This window comes from Pseudoliparis swirei, chromosome 7 (genome assembly GCF_029220125.1).
Source record: "Pseudoliparis swirei isolate HS2019 ecotype Mariana Trench chromosome 7, NWPU_hadal_v1, whole genome shotgun sequence".
In the NCBI taxonomy this organism is placed as follows: Eukaryota; Metazoa; Chordata; class Actinopteri; order Perciformes; family Liparidae; genus Pseudoliparis; species Pseudoliparis swirei.
Window position 1 is genome coordinate 25,841,207 of NC_079394.1, and position 10,193 is coordinate 25,851,399.

At 41.8% G+C, this 10,193-nt stretch overlaps 1 protein-coding gene across 2 annotated transcripts; it reads right to left on the reverse strand.

Moving 5' to 3' along the window:
* Positions 1 to 6,626: 6,626 nt before the first annotated feature.
* Positions 6,627 to 9,760, reverse strand: LOC130196890 (uncharacterized). Of its 2 annotated transcripts, XM_056419293.1 has the most exons (5): positions 9,499 to 9,760; positions 8,580 to 8,651; positions 7,788 to 7,862; positions 7,531 to 7,576; positions 6,627 to 7,444 (listed from the first exon to the last, which is right to left on the reverse strand). In XM_056419293.1, exons 2-5 carry the CDS (start codon positions 8,608 to 8,610, stop codon positions 7,294 to 7,296), a joined length of 303 nt encoding a protein of 100 aa, XP_056275268.1. In that variant the 5' UTR covers positions 8,611 to 8,651; positions 9,499 to 9,760; the 3' UTR covers positions 6,627 to 7,293. The 2 variants fall into 2 exon arrangements, with proteins under 2 accessions (XP_056275268.1, XP_056275267.1); XM_056419292.1 differs by having other exon boundaries at positions 6,627 to 7,576; positions 9,499 to 9,757.
* Between the last annotated feature and the right edge of the window lie 433 nt (positions 9,761 to 10,193).

Sequence of the window (10,193 nt, forward strand, 5' to 3'; positions counted from 1 at the left end):
AATAAAATGCCTTAGGTGCTAACCTGAAGTAAACACCTCGGCTACAAGCAGGTGTTGAGGAAGCAAATATTTATTCTAATGCTGTGTTCATACATGACCTCTACTGTTTGAGTTTATATTGTTTATTTGGTCATATTTGGTGTACTACACTGCCCCCTCGTGGCCATGGGAATGAACCACTGTAGATGAATAACAACATAAAAAGCTGCTTCACAATATTTTTCCTTTTTTAAATAGTATTTCGAGCTTTTACTGAAATAAAAGTAACAATGCCCCAGTGAGGTTGACTCTGTTAGAAGTAAATATGAGTAGAATGTATATATTCTTGGTAAAAAGTAAAGAAACATAATAGTATTAAAATAAGCCACTCAAAAAAAGTATGTATAAATGTGTTACATCACTTTAATATTGCAGCCGGTAAAGGCAGAGCTCATTTTATGAATGTAGTGCAGTAAAAAGTACAACGACAAAGTGGAAGGTTTAGCTTGTATTCTTATTAGCTGGGTTTTATTCTCGTTAGCTCTAAAAGTTGCAGCTTTGGGATGTAATGTGCTTTCACTGTAAAAAAATAAATAATTTCTGTGTCTTCTGCAGTTTTCTTTCATTCATTAAAACTAGTGTCACTTTAGATTCATCAAAAATACTCCTTGTGTGTGTCCAGATGCAACACAGCCTCTCTATTCATGGACAGACCTTCCACTCACTCTCCAAGAAAGGAAGGCGTACAACTGTTGCTGTCTACTAACTACAGGATACATATCTGTGCTGTTATGGCAGCCAGCAGAGGGAGACACCTTCATTTGCATCATGGATTCACATGTTCAACAGAGGATGGGTACTGGGTGCATCATTCAGATTGTGACAGTCTTATCTAAAGTCCTACAGCTGGTGTCCTCCCTTTCTTGGTTTCCCCCTGGAAGTCCGTTCCTCCTCAGTTGTTGGAAACCCTTTCATATTCTCAGTCTTCTCCACACAAAAAGGCCCAGGAGAAACAGCAAATCAAAACGCTGTATGTATTTAAATGAGCTCTGTGCATCGTGTAAAGCCGTGTTACATACAAGAAAAGTAAATATTACATTCAACCTGATACTGAATGTTTGAAAAAAACTTCATTTGACATTTATTTTCCTGACAGGCCAAGCCTCTCTACTTTCTGCCATGTTTACTTTGGCTGTACACGAGACATTTTCCCTGCATGATGTGTTCCATCCTCGTCCTTGTCCTCCAGCAACCCTTCTTCTCTCTTTTCTCCTCTGTTGAACAATTGAACTCGTAATGTTTCCACCTGTGAGCAGTCAGCACGGCCAAAGACATTTCATATCTGTATGATGCATGCGTCAAATTACTCAGCTAGAGTTTTATTAAATCATTTAAAATGCCCTACGGTTGCGGTTCAGTTTTTACATTACATTTACTTTTATCCAAAGCGACTTAAAATCATGTTACATTCATATGTAGACACAGCTACAGGGAGCAGTTCAGGGTTAAGTGTCTTGCTCAAGGACACATCAACTAAAGGTTATGCAATCAGGAAGCACGCAAGGAAGCTACTTTTAACGGCTTCTGCAGATGTATTTGGATTCTACGGGTAGATTCTAATGAATCCCCACTCAGCTAAAGAAATGGTATTCTTCTAAAAAGCGAAGATGGCTGATATCCACTGCCCTGGTCGGTGACCTTTCTGTTTGGTAAGATGCATATCAGCGCATGCAGCAACACATTGTTCCATCACGTCTTTTAAGAGGTGTGTCCTGACAACCTAAACAAGCCGACTGCAGCAAATCATTTCTGTAAGATTCATGGAGAGCAGAGGAAGCAGTTGAGACTACAGAGGAGCAGATAGTCCTCCTGGGTGGACACGTCCAGCGGAGACCGATACTGGACTTCAGACCTTGCATTTATCTGTAGTAACATTGACCGTGGACTCAAAGGGTTTGAATCCCAAAGCTTGAGTCATCTGTCCTCCCATGATCATTGTAGATTATAAACATCGGAGGAAACTAAAGGCCACTGAGACCACTCCAACTATTTACTCTCTGTGGTTCACGAGAATCATCTAAAAGTTAGAACTGGGAAAAACTACAATCTTCAAAGTATGAACAATCCTGTGCATTTCATGTGTATCTGTGATGAAATGATGAAATGATATATTTATTTAGCCCTACTCATTTCTTTAAAATTAGAAGAAGACTTCTCTTTCCATTTCATGAAAAAGGTTATGACTTCAAATCCTACGTTTCATTTTTTTTCATGGAGCTAAGACATTTTAATGAAGGTTACAATCAGGGGCACCAATCAAATCCATTATCTGTGGGTGAATCTTAAGATTCGTCTTGAAGGAGTTGGCGTGTTGGATATCCTTGAACCCATTTCTCATCTCAGGCCACGTCCAAGTGTTCCTCCTGAAAGAAAACCCTAATGTACAATTCTGAGTCTCTGATACATTTGACTTGTGGGTCTATACAATTTAAACATTTTTCTACACTACAAATGAAGTACTTGTAGACGACCGATTTATTATAAACTCTGAGAAATGAACTGACAGCCGTTGAATTAATTCAGAGATACAAACATTAAGAAGCCATATCAAATCCAACAAGACGGCACCGACTTCAGATCGTTCCGTACTCTTCAGATTATAAGCTTGATTTATTTCCCAAAGAGGCAAATGTTTATTTTCTCTAAACATTTTCAGAAAGCTGCGTCTCAGCGACACAGAAGACACTTAAAAGACTTCACAAACAAACACACCGGAGGGTGTTTCGGTTCACGGAGGACGCACGTAAGGAAATGAAGGGAAATAATAGATTGACACAAGTAAGTAAGTAATTTATTTTCCATAAGTACATACATAACGTGTACATACTGACAGACATTAACAGAAAAAATGTACGAATGGAGGACCGTCCAAAGACCGAGGTCTGTAGGCTCCTCTGAGATGAGGAGTTGGACGGCCCCTCCCCTAACCCTTTAGCCCACACAAAGAAGGATACGTGAGGAACCGGTCTCTGTGGTTTTGCTCTCATACGATCGTGGTCAAGCAATGTTATGACCGAGGGATCAGATCGTGGTGAAACATAAACACTGATTTATTTAACAAGGCGATTTGTCCCTTCTCACGGCAAGTTGTCTTGGTGGTTATGCAACCCAGAAAGGGTGATAGTACGAGTGCTGTTCATCAATGGAAGAAACTAACCAGTGGCCATGTATTGACCGGTATGTGGTTGGGGCTGATGCACAGCTTACAGTATCTGTAATAGATGTTTTTAAATTCACATTTCCACAAAGATAGACCAGTAAGCTTGTTTACTGTTGTTTGCTTTCAGCCTGGAGAACCACCTGTTTCGTAACAGCGGTCGCTTTCATGTTCTTTATTTTGAGGAGTTGAAAATTAAATTGTTATTTTTTTTGGTATCTGTAAGGAGAAGGGCGTGTGATGCTCAGTGAGAACACAAGTTCAAGGTGCCATGCTGGCAAGAGTGGACTCCCCTCAGGTGCCGGAGGCCACAACACGACACACATCTTTCTCAAATCTCTGGACGTTGTCCGTCCTCTGACTGACGAAAACAAAGAAATGTGCTTTCTCTCTCTCTGCAGCAGTAAAGCAGATAACACATTGCACGGGATGTCGTGATCAGACTCCAGTTTATAGGTTTAGTTTCCATGCAGCAGCAACTTGTTTTGCATCCAGCAGATCTTGTTCCTTCCAGCGTGGAAGAGGGGAAGACTACAGCTGTGTGGGTGTGCAGGACCTTTCAAGGGTTTGTGTTGTTCTCAACAGATAAAGCTTTTTATGGATCAGAATACAATGACTTGAATTGAGTCTGGTGCTAGTCCATGTATTAAAAGGACCACTTATCAATCTAGGAGTAAGTGTGGAATCCTGTGCTTTAATTATTGCTGTTGTGTTTACAATGTTGTTAGCTCTTTTTATAGCAGATACTCTTCTACACCAATTTTCCTTCCCATAATTGTCACTTATAGCATGGGCGTGTGTTGCTAAAACAGCCCTGAGAGTATAGAGCAGGTTGTGGAGCAAAGTTCATGCACTCAAAAAAACGATTCAAGGCCTTCATAGAGGGGACACATTTAAATATTGTTTGATACATTTAAATAAATCAATTACAAAAATAGATATTTATATTTAATGGGTGTAACACAAAATGTAGGAATACTTTGATTTATTTGATTTATTTAGGTTCGATGGTGTGCATATCAACGCAAAATAAATGTTTTTAATTGGGGACTCCCCTTTGCGCATGCGCCAGCTGAAAATCAGTTGTTTGCATGAGGTGAACACGCTTTCAGGGCTGGTGTAGTGGTTAGCACTGTCGCCTCACAGCAAGAGGGCCGTGGGTTCAATTCCCAGTCGGGGCGGTCCTTCTGTGTGGAGTTTCCATGTTCTCCCCGTGGCAGTGTGGGTTCCCTCTGGGTTCTCCGGCTTCTTCCCGCAGTCCAAAGACATGCAGTCAGTTTAATTGGTGTCTAAATTGCCCATAGGTGTGAATGTGAGTGTGAATGGTTGCCTGCCTCTATATGTGCCCTGGATGGACTAGTGGCCCGTCCAGGTGACCCTGCCTTCGCCCAATGTCAGCTGGGGTCGGCTCCGGTGCACCGTGACCCTAATGCAGGCAGGTGCACAGAGAGAGCCCTAGTGGTGCTCAAGCACCAGCCCTTTTGCCCTGGATGAGAAAAGTGCCCTTTTAGCTGGAGACACATTTTTTTCATTCATCAGTATTTAAGAATAAAAGTTACTCTCTCTGTCATAAACTCCCCCCAAATGTGATTTGATATCCGACGGGGCATTTCTTTGAGTTCTTGTGAGAATTTCGCCCCGACATGCTTCGCGGCGCTCACGACGTTGTTTTGTGATAAATCAACCACAACATTAGCGCTGCTGAAAACATGACGTCACAACTGGTCGAAGTTTCCTAAAAAAAATAAACAAACAAAAACTCAGAAATCCATGATTTCAAAGCCTTGCAGCTGTTTACTGACGTCATGTTTGAGTGATAGAGAGAGAGAGATAATCTTTTTTGTGTTGTATAAATGCTGTTTAGACATATTTGAAAGTATGTTTATAAATGTCACGAGAATTCACAGCCAGAAAATAGGAGCTAAACTATTCTAACTATGCTAGCTCTCGGCGTCATGCTATCCTTGTGCATCATTGTTTTATGTGTTATCTCTTTGTTTTGTCTGTTCCAGTCTTACAACGATCAATCTTATAGAAAACGAACAACACAGCTCAGCTAAAATAGATTTAATTTACAGTAAAGTAACAACACAAGTGATCCAAACTATAGTTTCTCCTCTTCATCACTTTCAATAACACATTTTCGCTGCTTCTGAATTTCTTCTTGGCTGTTGATGACGATCAATATCGCTCATTTTGAAAATGAGGTCAGAGGGCAATACGGATCTGTATCAGACCAGCGAGGAGGGCGATAGTGGCTGGCATGACGACCCATTATCCAATCAGAACGCTTGTACTGTTGCTATATAATAATTCATCTTTATTCATAAAGAAAATGTAAGTTAGCGGTCTAATCCTGCCCAGAGGAAACGCTGGTCGAGGACAGCATCATTGGTGTTATCTTATGCTTCAACTTTGTCCTAATTTTTTTTTGGCAATGGGTGCCCTTTTTTTTAGGTTTGAGCACCTGCCCCCCAAAATGTCTGTGCACGTGCCTGTATATATATATATATATATGTATATTTATAAATATATATATATACATAGGCACGTGCACAGGGAGAGCCCTAGTGGTGCTCAAGCACATGCCCCTTTGCCCTGGATGAGAAAAGTGCCCTTTCTGTATTCATGTCAAATACACATTATTGTGGTCGTCATGCTCCGGTTTATTTTTTCTGTTTTTTAGATGTGAGACGGGAGTTGTTCTTCCAGAAAGCCCGTCGGCCCAAAGATGAACGTTACGATTAAAGTCTGTTTGATTCACTCGACAGGTTGGAACCGACATGCCACGTTCAACGAGTCCAGAAGGCGGAGCCTTGTGTCCGGCTGCTGGGAGGCGAGGAGCTTCCAGACGGACTCTTCAGGAGCTGCTGGACGAGATGCCGGCTCATGTCTCCTGTCCTCAGCCTCCAGAGGACGTCACTCATGCTGCTGAGGAGACGTCCTCCTCCATGTCGTCTGTTCTTTGGTTTTGTTTCAATGTTCTCCATCCAGTTAGGAGTTTGGTATAAAAGCAGTTTCATATACTGCCGGGGTCTGTTACTTACTTTACTATTTTTGTCAATGAAAATCTTGTAAATAGAAATGATGCATTGCTTTTGTTGGATTATTTAGAGTGAATATATATGTTGGTATTCGTTACTGATTGTTGCCAACTGACATGACACGTTTTGCCATGTCGGATTTTTTGTACGATAAAATATCTGTGGTGATTTAAGCTACGTTTGGCAAAACACAAAACAAAAATATTATCGTTTAACCGTTATGAAGATGAAAAATGAGCACTGGTGTAAACTAACAATATATTAGACAATTATTAAGAATCAACACAATAAGTAAATATATAAACTATAACATTGTAGTGCATAAGTCTCAACCATTAAAGTTGATTTATAACCCAATATGAACATCATAACAGTAAAAAGACATATTTAGATGTTGTTGTACATGTATTTATTAAAATCAGGAAATAATCTAAATACTGTACACAGTTAACATGAACGTACAGTATTCCATGGGACAAATGAAAGGATTATTAAGTCTCGTTCAGGCTGAAGTGTCCGTCTTCTTCACAGCTGCTTCCTGTGTGGGCGGGGCGGGCGGTGTCGGGGGGCTGGGTGGTCCTTCATCCTTCTCATGTGGTCCTCCCTCGTCATCTTCTTCGTCGTCGTTAAGGAGATCCCGGTAGACTCTTCCGTGTCACAGCAATCGATACCTAAATAAAAAAGTAGAACCAGGCCAACCAGCCTTCCCCCGCCAGGCGCGAGGGAAGGCTGTCTGGAACTTTATCGGTCCTGCCGGGCAGTCGGGCTCCTCCTCTTCCTGCTGCTCCTGGGAGACTCTTCTGGTTTCTGGGGGGCTGGGGGATCTGTTCATCGCTCTATCCATCCGTCTATCTGTCTATCTATCTGTCTGTCTGTCTGTCTATCCATCTATTTATCTATTGTAAACTATATTTTCACATACAAGGAATGTGTCATGGCGGGTGGTGCAACATTAGACAATAACATTAAACAATCAGCAAAGTGCAAGAATTGTAACATTACATTGACAGTAGAATATAAAATAAAGTGCTCATACAAACCAATAACAGGACTTTAAACAGTGTAGTGAAAGTTTAAAGGGACAAGTGTATCACTAACCTGATAACTTACCTGCGGGCCAGTCCCTGGCGGAGTCGGCGGATGGCGCGGAGCTGGCGGAACCGGCGGCGGATGTCTGGGTGTCGGAGTCGGCGCCGGAGCTCGTCTGGTGTTAAAAGGGCAAAGACACGCAACAAAGAGACACGCGCATTATGAAGCCTAATGTCCGCCATGTTATCTTCCTGGACTAACCTGATGGCCGTAGGGAGGCCAGGAGCTCCATCGTAGTCTCCGCCAGCTGGAGGGAAACATTTAAGGATTCAATAAAATAGTTCTGGATTACATTGAGCAATAATAGATTCAGATTCCAGCTGCTGATCTATCAGTTAGCAGGTCAATATACAACTGTTTAGACTCGTGAGCCACACCTTCCAGACTAAACAATGTTTCATATCTTCTCACTTTCCCCCTATATAAACCTTTAATTGTGCGTTGCTCTGATTTCTTACCTCCGTAGTCGATTCCGATGGCTGCCGCCGGGGGGCTGGGAGGGGGGGGCGGTGGAGCTCCAACGAAGTCGCCAGCTGCAGGGAAACATTGAAACAGGATTCTTCATTCAATAAAATAGTTCTGGATTACATTGAGCAATAATAGATTCAGATTCCAGCTGCTAATCTATCAGTTAGCAGGTCAATATACAACTGTTTAGACTCATGAGCCACACCTTCCAGACTAAACAATGTTTCATATCTTCTCACTTTCCCCTTTATAAACCTTTCATTGTGCGACAGGAGGGTTAATTGTTAAAGAAATAGTTCATGGGATAGTATTGAGTAAAAGGGGCAGATGTTTGTTGAATAAGTGACGTTTCAGTCAAACAGTCAAAACAAACCAACTCATTCTCACAATCAGATGCGTCTCTAACACACCTGGTGCGATGACGTCACACTGACACATGATTCTATTTCAGTATTAAGAATATCTTTTTTCAGAAATGTCAAGGTAAAATCTGTCATATTTGATAGCCTCTAAATAAAATAACACTGTTTTAAATCCCCGACACTAATAGTTAACACATACCACAGATATCCAGCGACTTTTAAGACATTCCGGTCCTCAAATAATCATTTTACACGGAGAAACCTCCACCACATCTGTATTTTTCAAACAGGCCCCTTGACATTGTGAACTGTTCAACTATAAACTCAAAAGGTTTCACTGATTTCTCAACTGAGAACGTTTTAAATGGTTTTAAGGTAAGAACCAATAACAAAAATGCTAAATATAAATATAAAACTTACCTCCGCGCAGCGCGTACGGGTGGTCCTCCATTCTCCGGCTTCTCGGAGGTCCGCGGGAGAGGAAGTCAGTCACTAGAACGAGATTCAAGGATAACTTTCAGCTAGCGGTCAACAGCTCGAGGAGTTAGCCTCACAGCTCCGGTCAACCAGAGGGCTCAAGCTCGAACGTTTTGGACCGATAGCTCTGAGTTAAGGGCCCCAAAAACAGGTCCATGCGAACTTTATGGTCTACGGCTACAGATCTCACTCATTCTCCACTTCACGAGGTGCATCTCAGAGCGCGAGGACGAGATGCTGGAGGCAGCGCGCGCTCGTGCACTCCCATCAGTTAACTCTACTTAACAAACAAAGCACCGCGACAACGAGCACAGAGCATTTTAATGTTAAATACATCACTTTCATATGATAAAGTAAAAGGAGCAGACGTGTGTACAATAAGGCCCGTTTCAACGGTCACGACAGAGCAGCTCAGGGTCACGCGCAGCTCAGGTCAGGCGGCCCGCGCGTTCCCGATGGTTACCATGGTGCCGAGTTTATGCATTTTACAGAGTACATTTGAGAATTCTGTAAAAATGGTAAAGGCGCCATCTTTTTTCTGTAATTTCAAAGTTAAAGTTAGACGTTTTGATGCCTTAAACCTAAAATAAAAGGGGTTTCGAGGCGTTGCACTTATTGTCAACACATTCCGCACATCTCCTGATATTTTCAAGACATTCTGCACCGCAAATCTCATTTTACACGACGAATCATCGACCGAGCGTCACTTTTCACAAAATATGTTTTCACAAAATTTCCTGTCAACATTATAAACGTTAAAACTCAAAAGGTTTCACTGATTTCTAAACTGAGAACACTTTTATGGATTTAAGGGGATACGTTAATAATAAAAATGCTAAATTAAATGTAGAAATGGTCTTACCTTAGTCCAAATCACAGCCCGGTCGCTTCAGCAGGGGCTCGTCCTCGGCTCTCGGTCGTCGGAGGGCCTTCCTCGGGGTCTCGGGTCTCTCGTAGTCCGGATCTGGTGGAGTTCTGTAAGACAACAAGTTTTGTTTCCAACAAAAAGAGTCAAGCAGTGCAAAAGTCTCAGAGTTTCCTTCACAGGTCTGGGTTCACAGGAGGGTTCACAGGTGAGGTCCGCTCGCGTCAAAGTCCAAAGTGCAAAGGGCCGAATCAGAACGTCCGCGGCCTTAAATAGCCTCGGTCCGGTTTCCATGGCATTGACGTGCGTGCGTACGTACGTGCGTGCGATTGAGCAATACAGAGGCATTATTTATTTCCCCCATATTTTTTAAATATATATTTGATTCATACGAGTTATTATTATTATTATTTGTATTAGTCGTATTATTATAAGTATTATTATTTCTCAGTTATCTGTTGCTATTCAGTAGCTGTATGAGCTGTAAAGCCAAACTGTATGCTAGATGAAATATATTATATTATATATTATAATCTTATTATTTCAGAAGGACCATGTAGTTAAAACAAATGTCACCATTTGATGCACTGCACCAGATTGTACTTGGCAGATGGATGAGAAATAGATGACGCGGGCTTGCAGGTGTATGGTCTTCCGACTAAACTTCATTTATTTGACAGATACGTTTCCCC